The 18,874-nt window shown below is 38.2% G+C and overlaps 1 protein-coding gene across 1 annotated transcript; it reads left to right on the top strand.

The window, feature by feature from the left end:
- The first annotated feature begins 7,681 nt into the window (after positions 1-7,681).
- On the top strand, positions 7,682-12,124 carry LOC122821596. The gene is made up of 14 exons (XM_044099666.1): positions 7,682-7,901; positions 8,059-8,165; positions 8,537-8,665; positions 8,736-8,790; positions 8,928-8,981; positions 9,063-9,135; positions 10,180-10,206; positions 10,400-10,471; positions 10,560-10,622; positions 10,930-10,986; positions 11,077-11,139; positions 11,453-11,521; positions 11,797-11,893; positions 11,981-12,124. The coding sequence occupies exons 1-14, from the start codon at positions 7,829-7,831 to the stop codon at positions 12,026-12,028; spliced, it is 987 nt and encodes a 328-aa protein (XP_043955601.1). The 5' UTR covers positions 7,682-7,828; the 3' UTR covers positions 12,029-12,124.
- Positions 12,125-18,874: the final 6,750 nt, after the last annotated feature.

Raw genomic sequence — 18,874 nt, 5'->3', positions numbered from 1 at the left:
ACTCCAGATTAGCCATCATGTTTGAAGCTTAGTGAATTGGTGATATTTCTAAAGAAGAGTTTGTAGCACACAAATCAAAATATGTAAATGAATCAGAGGTGTTTACCCATGAGGAATAAGTTAATAGTCCTTATATTACCGCCGGCAGCTGGTTTCAGGCTATGAATCATGTATGCAGCAGGTCGTAGCCTCAGAAAAGTTCTCTGTTACTAAAAGTATTTGGTTTAAAGCAGTTGAATAATTCTCAGACTACCGTAATTATTAAACATGACAGTTTGTGTTTGTTTTGGAGAAATAACTTTGAAGTATGAGTAATCATGGACCTGTTGAACTTTTTAAGCTGCTCTCGCTTGATTTAGAAAGAAGTTAGTTTGTGTATTTTACCATTAAGCCTAATTTGCAGTGTCATTTCAGGTGTGACCGTAACAGTGTTGATCTGTCTGCAGACAGCATAACGATACAAATCACTGCACTGATGGAAACTACTACTAGCTGCAATGCTTCAGCTGCTTAAACATTACACTGCAGGACAGATTTAAATATGTCCTAAGTTGCAATAACAGGCTGAATCACACCTTTCTTTAGAGCACATCTGTTAAGTTGTTAAATTGTGCCGTACTTGTTTGTGACACCATCATGTTTACAAAATATGACCAAAGAGACGTAACCATCTGCCAAAATTCTTAGAACTGCCATTGTTCAGTTTCCTGCTGCAGGAAAGTGTCACCAGTTGAACACTTTGCCATCTGGAACTCATGCAAACAGACTAACAAGGTGATAACAAGTCAGTGCCTGTTAAACAATAAATTGTAAGTTTTTCTGAAGGTATAAATTATGGTGTTGATGTGTTGTTGGGTGGTTGTAAAAAGTTGCTTCCTTCTGGCAAAGTTGATGCTACATTTTATATATCTATATCTATATCTATGTATATATATATATATATATATATATATATATATATATATATATATATATATCCATCCATCCATCCATCCATCCATCCATCCATCCATCCATCCATTTTCTGTTCACCCTTGTCCCTAATGGGGTCAGGAGGGTTGCTGGTTCCTCTCCAGCTACGTTCCAGGTGAGAGGCGGGGTTCACCATGGACAGGTCGCCAGTCTGTCGCAGGGCAACACAGAAAACAGACAGGACAAACAACCATTCACACCTAGGGAGAATTTCGAGAGACCAATTAACCTGACAGTCATGTTTTTGGACTGTGGGAGGAAGCCGGAGAACCCGGAGAGAACCCACCATGCACAGGGAGAACATGCAAACTCCATGCAGAAAGACCCCCGGCCGGGAATCGAACCCAGGATCCTCTTGCTATATATATATATATATATTTATATATATATAATTTTTTTTATAGAAGTAAATGAAATGTTTAGTTTCGTGTGTCACATAGCTTCCAAAGTTCCTGCCAACAATGCAGTGCCATGTCGGATTGTATTTCTTGTCAAACTCCTTTTTAACATAACCTACTGAATAGATATATTCACATAACTATGAGCTTTTAAGTGTCATACATTCACCTTTGGGAGGATTGATGAGTTGAAAGGCTGCATTAGGTTTATCTGATGAGAGCTCACAACACAGTGTGTTTCTTTCAGCATCCAGCTGAACGGTTTGGAGCAGCTTGAGCTTACTTACCTGTGCCTTGTCTAAATAGAAAACTAACCATTCCCTCCCAACCTGCTCTCCCTGTTAACCATGACACAATATAAATCCTGTTCACTTTCAGAACCCTTGCCAAGAAACTATAAACCTGACAAATAAAGTTGTGACTCATAATCATGGCGAGTGCTGTGGACTTTGATATGACGTTGTGGGGTAAAACAAATTTATTTATCAGGAAGTAAACAAGAGACGTTGTCAGTAGAGATACCAGACCGTTTTCTTTTTGTCTTGCAGGCAAAGCCAAATAAGAGATATTTGCTGTACGTTGAGCCATAACTTACATCTTGCTGACAGAAGGCTGAAATGGAAAAACTAAAAAAAATCTTTGGAATGAAAACATCAGTCAAGACTTGTGAGGTGTCTGAGGCAACCGCTGTGAAACGGAGGGAGGTGTATCCTGGGTTCCAAGGTCAACAAGCTAAACCTCCTGCAGCCCACTGTTTCACGTGTGGTGGTAATATAATAGTGACAGGACACCCATGCAGTGTGTTAACCCCTGATGGGGGATCAAGAAAACACACGACTTATCAAATGTGCTTCGTAAAAGGTGGAATGTGTATGCGGCTCACATGTTGGGCCTGAGGAGTTGTTTTCACTGCAAATACAGAGCTCAAAGAAACAAGAGTTTGTACAAAACCTACAGGATAAGACATTTGTTGAGAAGGTCTCTTCAGATGCACATCTCTGCAAAAGTCTTTACACCCTTTGAACATTTTTCTCAATTTGTAACGTTGCAACCAAAAACTTTAGGCTCTTTTCTTTGAATTTTGCAGAATAACTCAAAGTAGCCTCACAGCTACAACATTGCCCAAACTCAGTCATTTTGGATGGAGGAACATTTGTTTTAAAATCTGGTCACAGATTGTCAATTGGATTTTGGTCTGGCCTTTGACTGGGCCATTTCTGACATTCCACTGCAGCTCCTGACTGTTTAGTCTCATCGTCCTGCTGGAAGGCGAACTGGTCTTCCTCTTGTATTTATCTCCATTTATCTTCCCACCAGCTCTGACTCTTCCCCGTGTCTTGTGAAGAATTCCCCCAGCATGTTGCTGCCATCACCATGTTTCACTGTGGAGATGTTTTGTTCAGAGTGGTGTGCAGCGTGAGTTATCCACCACACATGATATTTTCACATGCAACCAGGATTTTGTATTCTGAAAACCTTGAGGTGTGCAGGCCTAAATTCTAGACTCCCAGAAATAAACATTTGTTTTACTCGTGAAGTTAGGAATTTGGCACATTTTGTATTCCATGATGGGCATTTAATGTGCATTAAGAATGCTTTTAGCTAAACTTAAATACTTCAATGAGTGCGGACAAAGCAGAAAACTGTTATTTCTTATTAGCTAAATTATGCAAAGTATTGAGCGGCATCATTACAACCCCCAGTAAATCTGTCAAATAACAGTTTCCATTTTCATTCTTATCTTTTGCATTATTCGTGTCTTCAGAGTAAACTATCTCCTATTTGCTTCGGTTATGTAAGACACCAACTCCGTCAACACCCTGTTGTTGACAGGCACTGATCATGGCTGTGGAAAATCTAGAAGAATGATGGCACTGACAGGGAGAAGAGAACCACATACCTAGTTACCTGTCTAGACACAGAGCAGATGAGAGGGAAAAAAATAGCACGCTCCAAAGATGTTCCTGACAAATTCACTCAAGTTTGTTGCAAATTACTGTTGCTTACAGGGGCCTGATACTTTTGATCAGAGGTGTTAGTAATAAGGGGGAACAGTCGGCCCTGTCCTGAAACCTAGACACCTAAAAGTGTACACTTCCATCGAAGACATTAACCAACTCACCTGTGTGTTCTTATTACACAAAAGAAGGTCGGCTGTGAAAACCACCCACTGACCTGTTGGTTGGACTTTGGGTGACGTAGCCTGAATGTTGCTGTTGTGTTTCCTGCTTTCTTCCTTTGTTGGCTTTTCAGGTGACTGCTGCACACATCAATCAGCGTTAAGACTTTTTGTTTATTTAAAATGATGCGTTTAAGTGTGAACAGCCACACCGAGGCTGCCATAACAACACATGACGCTGATAAATGTGCTTAAGCCGTACATTCTCCACTGCAGCTCTTCTTCCAGTAAGACAGGCTTTTCTCAGGACTCTGTTGCAAAACAGAGAGAACATTGCATGCAAAGAGCAGCTCATAAACAAAATCAGCCAGTTGGGTAATTTGATTTGAATTTCTTGCATACTTTCTCAGGAGCACACTAACAGTGAAGCACATGCTACTGCTTGTAAAAACGGCTGTTTGTGTGAATCAGTTGCGTTGTGTGTGCTGTCGTGTAGGTATGAGCATGCAGCATGCAGCATTCAGCATTCGCTCCACATGTGAGGCACCGGGAAGGGCAAAAGGGAGTTTGTCAAAAAGAAACTCATTGTTTCTTGAGTATTATCCTTCACAATGCATGGTTTAATCGGAGAGGAAGGATTGCTGTAACAAGACACGCTGGACCTGGTTCTACCCGGCTGTGTGCTGGGACTCGGAATATAAGGAGGGAAAATAGTGAAGAGAGCAGAAAGGAGAAACACACGGGGAAAAGAGAGCAAAGAGAAGACAAAGTGGAGTGGGAGAGAAATTGGGAGAGGAGCCAGAAGAGAGATGAAGTATACAGATAAAAACAGAAGTTGAATTTGAGGCCATGTTTCAAGCGGAGAGCTTTGTTTTCTGACAGAGATCCCTCTCAGGAGATGGAGCTGGAAAACAGATTATAGTAATAAAAGCCATCCAAGTTGCACAATGTGTACCTCAGCACCATGAGAACTGAAGCTGTTGTGCATCAAGCTGTACTGTGCTGTGACAGAGCTGTAAAAGCTTAATGAAGCCTTACTGAAGCTTTCTGTTTGAACGCTCATATACATTCTCTCAGGTAGATGGCTGCAAACATCTGTCAGAAATTTTAATATTTAGCTTTGGAAGAGACTTGGCTTTGTTTATTAGCTTTCTTTTTATAGGAAATTCACAGGGGGATCAAGTTGCTGCGCTCAGATGAAGCTGACTCTATATAAGGGAGCTGTGGTTTCGAAAGAACTTTAAGATTTGTGAACAGCAGAAAATGTGGATGGCTTCAGGGCCATAATACTCTGAGAAGTACCTCAATTTACAATAAGTCCACAAGAGCTTCTACTTGAGCACCCATGAAATTAAAACAGGCCCAACTTGGTGATTTACATGTTCAGTTTTGTGGGTGCAGATGAACAAAAATGTCAGTGTGTGTTGGTGTTGGCATGCTTTCTCTGCTGGCAGCGGGTAGAAGTCTTTTTGTGATTTCAAACTGTTAACACCGGGGGTTTTAGGTTTCCTAATGAGCCAACTGGAGAGACTGGAGTTCTGTAACTATCCCAGCACCTTTTGCGTTTCACTAAGCTCCGTTGGTCTGGTGCTCAGAATGACAAACGCCCGTTGCCATTTAGCTTTATCTCCCCAAATGCAAAAACCTCTCCACGTCCCAGTTTTGTCACTTTGAAGGTCGAGAGATGGTTGAAAATGTGAAACACAAAATTAATGTTAATTTTGCTGTGCAAGCTGTAACATTTCTGGACATTTTAGCATCATACAGTTTCCTTAGTCTGCTTTAAAAAGCTTAATCTAAAGAGAAGACTGCAACAAGTAACATTTTTTCAGACATTCTCAGGATTTTAGGGAATCTTCCAGTAACCTCTCACAACCTGCAAACTACTAATTTTACAATTAAGTTATGCAACGCCTATGACTTATAAAACGAGCTAACTTACCAAGATTTATTTGACCCCCCCTGGACAAATACTGTAAAACAAGGCTATCAGTGAAGGAGATGAAAGCTGTTTAGCCATTTTGTTACATAAAGGGCAGCAGTTGTATGGATACACAGTGGAAAATGGGTTTTTACACTGAAAGCTAAGAGCTAAATGAAATTAATTTATTTTTGAGCTTTTCTAGTCTTACTGGCCTTTCAAAGCACTTTACACTATGCATCCAGTTTCATTCACAAACATGCACATATCCACACACAGACTGGTAGAAAACTTTATGCAACATCTCACAGAAGGAAGCTGGAAACTGTAGTGTCCAGATTTCAAGACAAATATTGGATTGCAAAACTTGTTTTTCCTCACTCATTTCATCATGTCAAACATAAAAACAACATCAGGTTTGGGCAAGAGCATGCACGGCTCGTTTCTAACACAAATGCTTTTGGTTCAACTTTAAAATGATGGTTGAGAGCTCCATGGTTGTATTTATTTACGGTCTGGGGTTTAGTTTTATCAGTGTTAGGCTATCTTAAAAATTTGTGGTGACGCAATATTTTAGACAAGTGCTCAACCCCACATTTTGGGGTGAGACTTTAAACAATCTCAAAATGTTTGAGCCAAATCATCAAGTACTTGCATATAAAGTCTTACTTACTTATGTAAGTAAGACTAAATAAATAATAAATAATTTTTAATGCTGACTACATAAATAAGTCTGCATTAAAAGGTTCAGTTTAGATTTTGTGCACTGAAAAGACTTTCATATAGATTGAACTTTTTCAGTTTTTTTCACATTGCAGACAAACCTGCAGTGAATCTTGCGAGGGATTTATGTGAACCACACAAAGTAGTGCATAATTGTGAAGTAAAAGTAAAATACTATATAGTTTTTGAAGGTTTTTAAAAACTGAAATCTGACAAGTGTGGTGTGTATTACAATTCATCCTACAAGTCAGTTCTTAACGGACTAACCTTCTGGTGCAATTACAGCTCAGGTTGTTTTTGGCTGTAATTGCATCCAAAAAACCTGCAGTTGTAGGTCTTTTGTCTCAATTATTTCTGCAGAGAAAAGGTCAACTAATTAGAGCTTTTCCCAAATTCCTTGAGAAAAGCTCTAGTTATTCCAGAGCTTTTCTCGTCAAAAATAATTGTCCATTCCACTTTGTAAAATTGCTCAAACTTTAATCAGATTGAATCAATGATATTAATGTTCAAGTGTTGCTAGCGATTCTAAATTAGATTTAGGTTTTGACTGGGCCACTTTCACATCTGAACATGATTTGATTTAAATTGTTCCTTTCGATTTCTTTGTATTCGTAAAAGCTGTTGGAAAATAACCTTCTACCTCAGGCTCAAATATTTTACAGTCTTTAAGGGATTCACCATGTTTACCATGCATCTAAGCCTAAACCTTTAATCAAATTACATTCACCCAAAATGGCTTCCCGTTACATGCACAACTGTTCTAATGTGGTCATCTTTTTCATACCTTATCTTGCTGAATGACAATAAAATCGTCAAGAAAGGAGAATAGATTTCTCTGACCTTCATCACTTGAATTATTTATGCTCATGTAACACGGACACTTGGCATTAACATTTGGAAGGCTGCTTCTGATATGACCTTGATGTTATTGTTTAAGAGTCAGAAAAAGGTAAAAGAGAAAGCTGAAGGAACCAAGTGGAAGAAGCCCATGTTGTCAAGGAGACAGAAAGAAGCTCATACTGAGTTACACAGATTGTCTTCTGTCTTTTCTCAGTGGACCAGAAAAGATGCAATCTAAGTGATGCGCACCGGACCGTAGAAACTTCTGCTCTATCTTTGCTGTGAGCGTGTGCACTTGTGGGTGTGTTTCTGAGAAAAATGAGCACTAAGAGTTAATGATTCCTAAATTTTGGAAGAAATATCCACTGACTACACCCTTCACGTTTCCCTGGAGGGTGTAGAAATACAAATACAGCATCAATTGAATCAGTATTGATTTAGATTTGTCCTACTGTGTGATAAAACATGACACAAGCATATACAACCCGTTCTGCTAAACAACGTATGTAAGCAGCCACAGGGTTTACATCTTTGACCTTGTTTCTATGACTCTGACCCACATGACAAGGGCCTCCTCTTGTGTCTGGTGTGTAAAACAACAAGAGGAATAAGGCCGTCCAATCCACTCTGCTGTTAAAAAACCTCCCCACACACTGTACACATACCAGTATAAGTTTACAGCTAAGTGCTTTCTGGGATTCATCTTCTTGGTGATCTGCTATCTGTGTAAAACTGTGCTGTCATAGCTGAACAAGAATGGCAACATTAATATAATTTCTAAAGGTGGCGGTAACGCCCTCCACAGACAACAAACGAGGAAGAAGATCACTTCCTTAAATGATTTGAGAAATCAACATGGCCAGACTATTTGACAAGTTCGCTGTCCTAATCTTGTTCTTATGGAGGCTACAGATATGTGCGACATCAAGTAAGAGTTGGAACTTCAGAAATTATGAAATTATTTCAGAAATAACCTGATTTTGATTTGTTTGTTGTTTGATAATGTAATAATTTTTACTGCGTCATGAGATTACTTCCTGTTTTTGTTCGGACTTCTTCTCAACCATTTATTTGGTTTCTTACAGAATGCAAATCAAAAATCATAACCTGCACTGAAATCCATGGTGCTGAGGGATTTAGATTTGAACACGAATGCCCAGAAGGAAGTGAGATTGCTGTTGAACAAAACAAGGTGCGGTTGTGTTTATTTCAGCTCCATTTTAGTCCATGTTCTGATTTAAATCTTACTTTTCTCAGAGATATTCTAATCTTTATCAAGTCTTGAAAGAGAAAGTGAAAACTATAACCGATCAGGCTCCTTGTATATTATGGGATTCAGTTTAACCCTTAAGTCGTCATGATGACCTCATAGGTCCATTGACTTACATGTAATATTTTTGAGGATGATAGTCAAGGGATTAAATCATAAAATCATAAATCATAAAAAGTCTTACACTAAACTAACTAAAATTACTAAGTTTGTAATTTTAATATCTATAATAGGTGCTATATGAATAAATTTACCGTCTTTCTTGAAAGTTTTTATTTCTTTTTATTCCACAGATGAATTTCGGTTCTGCTGATCTACGCAAACAGGTTTTTAACTTTTTGCCACCAGTTGTGAAAATGGATAACCATTCAGTGATCACAGAAGACTGCCAGGATCTTAACATTACATGCACACTTACTACAGTAAGTTCATTTTAATCATAGCCTTTACGATTGGGGACCCAGAATCCTAATCAAGTTTATTTTTCTACAGGAAAACCTCCAAAAACTTGCCGGAGAAAAGTGCGTAAATTTCAAATCCAACCCTGGTGAGTTCCAAAAAAATACTTCCTAATACAACAAAGTTTAATAAAAAAAAATATTATTACGCTATCTTTAGCGATGTAATTATTGCTAAAGATATAATTATAAACTATAAATTACTTCTAAATTAATTTTCCACCAGGCAATCTTGGTGCGAGTCCTGGGCCACCAATCCAGGATCAAAGTTACCTTGGATGTGAGTGAAAGCAAAATATCCGACTTTGTGTTTCTTCCTTCGATCTGTTCAACATGTTTCTTCTTTTTCTGTCACCTGTAGGGATTGCAGTTCTGCTGATCCTACTTGTTGTCTTTGGACTCTTCGCTTACTACTGCTGGAAAAAACATAAGAGGTGAGTCAATTTCTAAATCAGTAAATCCAATAAGTTTTTTTGTTTGTTTGTTTGTTTTGCAAAAAAAGCTCTTTGGGCTGCACAGTGGTGCAGTTGGTAGAGCTGTTGCCTTGCAGCAAAAAGGTCCTGGGTTCGATTCCCGGCCGGGGATCTTTCTGCATGGAGTTTGCATGTTCTCCCTGTGCATGGTGGGTTCTCTCCGGGTTCTCCGGCTTCCTCCCACAGTCCAAACACATGACTGTCAGGTTAATTGGTCTCTCTAAATTCTCCCTAGGTGTGTGTGTGTGTGAATGGTTGTTTGTCTTGTATGTCTCTGTGTTGCCCTGTGACAGACTGGCGACCTGTCCAGGATGACCCCCGCTTCTCGCCCGGGACGCAGCTGGAGAGGAACCAGCAACCCTCCTGACCCCATTAGGGACAAAGGGTGAATAGAAAATGGATGGATGGATGGAAGATCTTTATTTTTGTAATGCAATTGTCTTAGCATTACAAATGTAATACTTGTAGTAGCTTCCTAAAGGCCATAAATCACAAATTGTGTTAGAAATTTACATTTAAGTTTCAGGTCAAATAAGGACGTCAGGTCATTTTTTTTAACTAAACAGGCAAAACATTACAGAAAAAAGCGTTCCATGTTCAGGTTTCACATCTCACCACAGTGAGGAAGAAAAACCCTCTGCTACTTCCTCTTTTTTTTGTTATGGGCATTAATTCATTCTCACTTCTATTAGATTTCTCCTTGAGAGCTGCCATCTTGAATCACCGCCGCTGCCATCTGTACTGTATGTCAAGGGAAAATTACTTCCAAACGGCTGCTGTGTTGATCTCACTGCATAAAATACATTTAGAATACGTACAAGTAGGAGCAGGAGTTGGACTTTTTTTCATTGTAACCTGCAGATCATAAAAACCAAAAGTCAAATTTTAATAATTGAGGCGATGGGCCCTAACTGAATTCACTCATTCATATATTTACAACCCTGTGCTGATAATTGATAAGAGGATTTTGTTAAGGAATCAGCAAAATGTTGTGATCTTTTTCAGAGGTGGGATATTCAACTGTCTCCAAAGGTAAGCCTTATTTTTTAGCATGTTTCACCACTTTTGTCTAAATTTAAGAAATATACTACAATCAGAAACTGCTGTAGTTACTTAAGAAAGTGAATTTCTATCTTTAAGTTGAGTTACACCCTTTATACAAGTTATTCTTTACTAGTTCGGTTAACTTATTTTAGCCATTAATGCTTTTCAACATCCTCTTAAGAAACCAAGAAGGAAGTGGATTCCCAATGGTTCCAAGAGGAGACATAGAGGGACAAAACAATGCTGACGTCAGGTAAGCTGACATTGGAAACTACTTTCAGAGGAGATCAGTGAAGGTTAGTTCCTACTTTGAACTAACTTGTTTATTCTGGACATTACAGGAATGGAGAAGATCCGTCTGGATGTGGTGAAAATGACCCAGATCCACTTCAAAGTGCGATGAGGTTAGACTGATGCCTTTGCAGTTGACCCCCTTTTTCTTACCTTGTTTTTCAGGATTGACAGAGTGTGTCTGTAAGCTCATAAACATCATGGAGTCTGGACTTTAATCTGCTAAAAGCTATTGATTCTTTAGGTGATGCCAAAGCTCCTCAGATCCCTGTTTCCTGAAAACATTCACTTATCTCAAAAGGGATTATTAAAATTCGTCACGTTTGCAATTAAGTTTAAACTGATGTGTCGCTTTACCTGCACAGCTTCTGAGCAAGCTGTTTATGCATTACTAAATTATGTTTAATATCTGTATTGTAGTGGAAACATGGGATCTTCCAACACCACCACTCCATCTGATCACAACCCAATGAACGGGTGCGCTTTAAATACCATAATGTGTTTATTATTGATTCCTTTATTTATAGCTTGACAGCCTGACCTGAAAATAACTAATGTGTGTGTCAGCTTTAGGAACATGAATGAGGAGCCAGGCGGAATAAACGGAACTAAAGGACGAGGAAATAAGAGGTATGTTTTAAGTGAACAGATAGTTAGCGTCTCTAAAACCTGTAAAATGTAAATAAGTCCAACTTTTATTTCATGTGACAGTCAGAGAAAAGCAAGTAAGCTACAAAGCAATAAGTTTAGCTGCGTGTGAGAGGAAAAAATAACAGAGTGTGAAATAGAACGAAAAGCAAAACAAGATAAAACATCTGACCATGATGAACAAATCTGAAACATTTTGATGTGGTCAAACAAAATGACCTGTTGTTCTCACACCCTGTTGTGTTTCTGTTTCTGCCTGATAAATGATAATCGGCGACTACCTCGCCGTGATCAGGGAGCTGGATGGCGGAGGGGCTGCTGCTCATCATCACACTGAAGAACAACCACTGCTGCCAGATCAGCGGTGAGGCCGCCACTCACTGAGTCGTTGCACCTTCAAATGTGTGACCAAAGAGAAACCCAGGACATGTGCCAGTTTTTAGTCTGCCACATGTTTTTCTTCTTGATTTTGCCCTGCTGCTCTTCAAGACTCCAAGAGGGAAATTTAAGTGCTTCTTTCCACCCTGCCAGTATCACACAGACTAGTTTAAACTTTTGAACTTCTTATCCTGAATACCGCATGTCGCTGTTATTTTGGCTGCATCTCAAATCTCAGTTGCATTTTGTGTTTATCTCCAGAACTGCCAATGGAGATTTCAACAGGTCTTGTGTCGCTTTGAGTTTGGTGAACGAGCTTAGCAACCAGGAAGCAGTCACCAGATGCTCTGCAACACCAGTAAGTCAAGAAATCTGTATATTAATGTTTTAATGTTAACATGTTCTTGTTTTCTAACTAAATGTTTTATTTATAAATTTTTTGCAGGATGCTGACGTGGAGTCAACATACCCTGAAAAAATATTTAATATATAACAATAATAATAATAATAAATAAATAAATAAATAAATAAATAAAGAAAGAAAGAGAGAAAGAAATAAAGGAATAAATAAATAAATAAATAAATAAATAAATAAATAAATAAATAAATAAATAAATAAATAAAGAAAGAAAGAAAGAAAGAAAGAAAGAAAGAAAGAGAGAAAGAAAGGAACAAAGAAAGAGAGAAAGAAGGGAACAAATAAATAAATAGATGAATAAATAAAGAGAGAAAGAAAGAAAGAAAGAAAGAAAGAAAGAAAGAAAGAAAGAAAGAAAGAAAGAAAGAAAGAAAGAAAGAAAGAAAGAAAGAAAGAAAGAAAGAATGAAAGAAAGAAAGAAAGAAAGAAAGAAAGAAAGAAAGAAAGAAAGAAAGAAAGAAAGAAAGAAAAGAAGGAAGAAAGGAAGAAAGAAAGAAATAATAATAATAATATCCCTGTGACTATGTGAGACATTTCCTGACATAACCTTTAGGCTTAAGTTATTTTATAAATTTTACACACACCTTTTGTCTTTGAAAAAAATCTTTAATAATTAAAAGGTGTGTGTCAAATTTGTCTTGGAAACAAATTTAAGCATTTAAATGTGCTTGTTTCTTATATTATAGTTACGATTTGGAAATTGTAACTATCTTAACAACCGCATCAGGTATTTTACCCCGGTTGTCATGGCAATTATCAATATGATTTTCATGCAAGAAAATCTCGACTGTTGAACTTAACCAAAGGAGTGGGTGAACTGCATACATGTCAGGAACATGCCACATATGAGGGCTAAAGAAAAATGTATGTTTCACGATATAAAACATATTATGAATATGTATAGCTAAACAAAAGATATTTTAAAAATAAATATTTCTGTATTGTATCTCAGTTAAACCCAGTATCTTATATTCGGGTAGTTGCATTTATTCTCAATGAAAGGAATAATACTTTAGAGCCACATTCCTGATATAAATCCACTTGGTAAAGATCAGGGTGATGGCAGGGAGGCCCCCCAATCATAAAGACAATCAAAAAGCAACTTGTAAAAATACCAGCAGAAAATAGCCAAAAATTTGGTTATGCAAAAAATTCTTAAGAATGACTTTGTTACTGTAACGATTTTTACAATTGCAAATCACTTTTACAGGTTGTTTTTAAATAAAAACACATAAATTAATATTTTAAAATCGATCTTCCTTTTATATTGTTATATGAATGTCCACATCTTTTACTGTCAGAAACCTTTTGATTAAATGGTCATAATAAAATTATTTTACATATAAATCTGCCCGGTTAATTTACATTTGTTTCGCAAAAAAATCCTGCATGCATATATTAAATTGTGAGGCTTTTTTTTGTTTGTTTGTGACTGCATCATTCTATCTTAATTTGTTTAATTGTATCCATTATCATTTTTATTACTGTAATCTCTTGCCTTTCAAATATAAAATAAATTTGTTTTTTTATGGATCTCACTGCTTGATTATCTCCGTTCTTCACCGTTTTGTTACACTGCTGTTTTTACCACAAGGTGGCAGTAAAGAGTCACGTGCCGTGAAGCACAGAGGAACGCGGTCAACACTGATTCGCCTTTTATAGCTTTGATTGAGTTATGCAAATGAAATTGTGTTTTTATTCCGGATTGCAGAAGAATCTCAAACTGATTTTGTTTTTCTATCATCACTCACTGGGAAAGTAACAACATGCTTTTTTTGAAGGAAAAAAAATAAAATATTACAAAAAAAAAAAAAAAAAAAAAAAAAATCCCCATCACAGTGCAATTGATTGGCTATTGTGTGATCCCTCTGTGCAGTCAGGGAGTGTGTTTGGGTTGGTCTCTGTATTTTTATACTGTAAAGTGCTCAGGCCTAACCAATAGAGGTTCTGGAAGTGTGCCACACATCACTTGGTAATTCAAGTGTTAAATGCTGTATGTCACAGGCTGGTTGCTCCTGTGGCTTGATGTATGGTAGTAATTACATTCATACACAAACACATAAGGGCTCATGCTGAACTTAATACATCTCCTTTCTATCTCCTGGGATCTGCTGACAGTCGCTGTGAGCCCCGGTTTGTCAACGTCTGACTCTATTTTAAGCTTCCCTAAATGTGCAGTGACCTTGAAAAAGCCCCTTTTTTACTTTGAGATAGTTTGAATGCCAGGAAGTGAGCATGGCAGGGGTTGCAGGCTTTGTTGCTCGTGTTGAATGTTTTCTTATTTTTTGCAAGAAGGTGCTACAGTTGCACTGGTGAAAAGAGGGTGATTGAATGGTCAATGCCTCCAAGCCTCGTCTCCGAGGGAGTGTCAGGGAAAGGACATGAACAAGGCTGGCCTGATGCATGGATAGGTGCAAAACATACAGTTCATCTTTACTATATAGTATGGCAAAATGTTTGATGGGATATGCTTGTTTTTTTTAAATATATTTGGCTGCAGCTAATTTTTAGGCTTTAGTGAATTAGCTATTGATCGTCCAGCTAAGAAATAAAATGCAGTGAGAGCCGAACTCCAATCAAAGAGTGAAGATGCGGGCGAAGGAAAGCTGCAACACATATGATTTAATGAGCCATTCCTAACTGATCTATCCATCCATCCATTATCTGAACACCCTTCTTCCCTAATGGGGTCAGGAGGGTTGCTGGTGCCTATCTCCAGCTGCGTCCCGGGCGAGAGGCGGGGTACACCCTGGACAGGTCGCCAGTCTGTCACAGGGCAACACAAAGACATACAACCATTCACACTCACACCTAGGGAGAATTTAGAGAAACCAATTTACCTGACAGTCATGTTTTTGGACTGTGGGAGGAAGCCGGAGAACCCGGAGAGAACCCACGCATGCACAGGGAGAACATGCAAACTCCATGCAGAAAGACCCTAGGCTGGGAATCGAACCCAGGACCTTCTTGCTGCAAGGCAACAGCTCTACCAACTGCGCCACTGTGCAGCCCCTAACTGATCTAGCTGATCATAATTTTTTATTCTTACCCTGGAGAGTGCTGCTGTGCACTACCTTGGCAAATGGCACACAAATGGTGTTGCAATGAGAAATCAGTAATCTGCACTCACAGTGCAGTTATTAAAAGATTACATGAGGGATCACACCACACAGTATGATTAATTAACCTTGACTGATGCTTTAGAAAGCCGAACACAGCAGAGTAATTATCCCCACAGGTCTGTGTGTACCTATACAAACATATATGAGATGCTCTGAAAGCGCCACGATAGTTTTCACTCAGGGTTATTTTTGCTAAGCAAAGCTCTGCTCAACCTTCCCTTCAGGAGCCAAAAGCTGTCTGACATTTTCCCCAATGTGCTTCTCTTTACGTGTCTATGATCGCTTTACGGTGTGTGCTTTGCACGCAGATCATTGTTTGAGTATAATCCTCATCCCTACCACCTGGTCAAATCTGCCTATGCATGCTGTGCGGCTCATAGGCGTGCTGACTCAGGAAGGAAACGAGCTGCTTGGCTTCAGTACGCCGTATCCCACGGTATTCCAGCGAACAGCACAATGCAGTTTGGGCCGGCTGAAAAGGCCAATGAATTAAACATAACCTCTGGGTGTAAAGATAACTTTCCAAATCCATTTCGCATTGTGAGGAGGGGATATTAAAGTTAATTTTAATGCAGAATTGCAGAGAATTAATTATAACTTTGGGTGGTTATTACCTTTTTATCACTCTGGCACATAACAAGCACACAAGCAATTAGGGTGCGTCAGCTCACCACTACATCCACATTATATTTTACACTTTTAGAACATCTCCAAAAACCTCCCTGAAGCATCACGAGTGAATATTATTATATATATTTTTTATTATCGTGTTCTGATGCAAGGTCGCTCTGACCTGCAATAATAGAAACCCTCTCAGAAAACTGTCCCTTTGGCCCAGACTGCTTTCAAAGGAAAGACTGTGAGGAGGAAATGGTCAAATGAGAAATGGCAGTAGTATGCAAACAGATTCAGAAATATATTCAAAATCATGTTAAGAAGGAAATATTAAAAATGATCTTAAATATAGATCCACATTAAGTTTAGAACTAGGTAAATACTTGACACTTTTTTAACAGAAAATGCAAACACAGAGCTGCAGAATGTCAACAATAACTGATATCCTGTGAAGAAATCATCATCATTATGACCTGATCAGCCTCTCACATGCTGGCTGCGGAGCAATTCTAGCTTGGTGCACTTCAGTGCTGCTGAAAATCAGTTCACACCACGCTGTAAAGGTCCAATTCCAGAATATTAATTAAAGTCTGGACTTTGAGCGGGTCATTTGCAACACCTTGTTTGTTTTCTTTCCAAGTCGTTCTGTGGGAGATCTGTGGCTGTGTTTGGGATAACTATCCTGTTGCATGACCTAATTTCAGATAAGTCTCAGCTGCTGGGCAGATGGCCTCAAATTTGACTAGAGCACTTACATTTGCAGAGACTTTAGGGATTCAGACTGTTTGATTATAGCCAACATGGAACGACGAGTGCAATGGTATAATGTCTTGTGTTTGGTGAAAGGCTTGTTTTTTCTGTCCTCTGGACAATTTTCAAAAAATTTGAATAGTTTGTTTAAATGCAACTTTGGAAATACAAGCTGTGCTACTATTTTCTGTGAAAAGCCTTTCCCTTTTCACCAATTTCCACTATTCTTTATTTGCACTGTAAAAATCTGTTGACCTTCAAACAGAAGCTGCAGGAGATTTAACTTAGAAGTCTAAATATAGGATAAACTTGCTGTGATGTCCACGGGTATGAGGTTTTTCAGCTACCTTGAATGTTCCCAATTAATTAATAATGTTGCTGATGAAAGAGTAACAACCGCGGATGGTAGGAAATTACCTCATAATCGTCCTCATATTGACGAGATGCAGCATTTGTTTTTCTCCGAGACCGATGGTGGCATGTTCCCTCTTTGAATTTGTGTTGTCATTTAGAAAAGCAAACCACCAAAATTGCTTTCATGGAGGCACTTATGCCCTCTAATGACCACTTAATTAAGTGCTTTTGATTAGCATGACCTGGCTGCTACTTACCCATTTATGGAAAACTGAAAGAGTGTGGTTATTTCTCACGTCCTGCTGTGGAATGGAATATGTTATGTGTTGTGCAACTGAGGATGTGGTTACCTAATGTTATAAATTGAACCAGACCAGATTATAAAAAAAAAAAAAAAAAAGATTTATAGATTTACTGACTTTTTAACATGATTGTACATATTCACACGAACTTCCCACACACAGAAGACAGAATGTCCTAGAAACATTGCTATCTATAGAATCCCACTGCACCTTAGTGCTCATATCCTCTGTCATCATGAGAACAAACTAAACTTATTCCATGTATTTAAGCATTACCTGCATATTTAAAAAAGATCCAGATATAATACAAGCATGGACTCATGCCTTCAACTCTGGTGACTTCCATTCCCAATTAACAGATTCTGAAAGCAAAGTGTAAAAAACTGATAATTATGTCTGATGACAGGAGTAATTATCACTGACAAGTGAAAATCCTGTTTAAACCTTTTTTAGTCAGCTAATTTCTGACCCAGATCTTTACAGTGTTCATGTAGCAGGGTTTTCACTGCTATTTCTAAGTTACACAATGTTGAGAAAAATTATTTTTTTTCAAAGTCATATCTAAATTTAACATACATTTAAATATTGCATAAAGATACTCTGAGTACATACAAAAAGCTGGAAGGAAAAAATTAAAGAAAGTAGGGGAACCAATCCCTTAGGAGCAATTTTTTCTTAAATTTAATCATGTTTGTGCCAACCTTGGTGGAAACAAATGTAAACGTTTGTGTTAACTAGCAACGATTTTTTGAATTACTGTGGGGAAAACATGGCCCACTTGCAATTCAGCTGAACTGAATACTTTTTAAATGTAAATTTGAATGTAAATCTGTTGTTTAGGGTTAGCGTTTGTCCAGGCCACTCCAAAATCTCTGTTTCATTCTGGAGACATTTAGAGGCGGACGTGGGTCAGCAGGTGAGCGTCGGATCATAGTTCTGCTGCATAACCCAACGCGTTCGTGAGTTTATAGTGACCAGCTGCTGACTGGATGGTCTTGCTTCAGGATTTTCTGGCAGAATTCAGGTTTCCATCAATTACAGCATGTCATCCAGGAGTCAGACCACCAGCAAGTTTAGGAGTTGCTACGACTCTCTCTTTCTGAAATACTGTTCATTATCCATCAATTTAAACAGGGCACCTTCCAAATGCTCCATGTTTCTTTAGTTCATGAAATGTTATACTAAAGTTATTGGGACTCATAACAATCCTTTTGGAGGGGAAATATATGAGAGTGCTTTATGTTATTTTTGATCAGCAGTGGTTTCAGTCTTGAAAATCTCCCATGAATGTAGATTTTGCCCCGTCTCTTTCTTTCTGCGGTGCTTTAGATGTTGTTCTGGATTCTTCTTTGACATGCTGAAATAGTCTTACTGTGATTCTGTTCAGCAATATTCTGAAGTGTCTTTGGATTAGGGCGGGGTAATGTGTTTCTGTTTATACTTTTCCTAATCCAGGTTGTCAGTTTCTAGTTAGGTAAATTCTTGATATTAAACTTCAGACAATAATCAGCCGAGGTGTAGCTAACCACAATCTAGTTGATTACAAGTAATTCACGACTTCACAAGGGACACAATTATTTTTCAACACAGAACCAAGATGGTGTCAAAGGCTTTTTTTTTCCTCATTGGAAATTACAGTTTCATTTCAATAGTTCTTTTTGCATTTACCCAAGTTTTTTTAGTCTGCTTTTAAAATTTATTTAGTGATCTGAGACATGCAAATTTTACAAAAGGCAAACAAAAGAAAGATGTAAGGGGAAATACTTTTTCACAGCACT

The sequence above is a fragment of the Gambusia affinis genome, linkage group LG19 (genome assembly GCF_019740435.1).
Source record: "Gambusia affinis linkage group LG19, SWU_Gaff_1.0, whole genome shotgun sequence".
NCBI lineage: Eukaryota > Metazoa > Chordata > Actinopteri > Cyprinodontiformes > Poeciliidae > Gambusia > Gambusia affinis.
This window is presented reverse-complemented; position numbering and strand designations above follow the sequence as displayed.

What these genes read in the sequence shown, in the direction of transcription:
- LOC122821596 (XM_044099666.1), top strand. Translation starts at nt 7,829, where the DNA reads ATGGCCAGACTATTTGACAAGTTCGCTGTCCTAATCTTGTTCTTATGG. An exon ending in AAATTTCAAATCCAACCCTG is followed by an intron (nt 8,791 to 8,927) that starts GTGAGTTCCAAA and finishes ATTTTCCACCAG; the next exon opens with GCAATCTTGGTGCGAGTCCT. An exon ending in CCACTGCTGCCAGATCAGCG is followed by an intron (nt 11,522 to 11,796) that starts GTGAGGCCGCCA and finishes GTTTATCTCCAG; the next exon opens with AACTGCCAATGGAGATTTCA.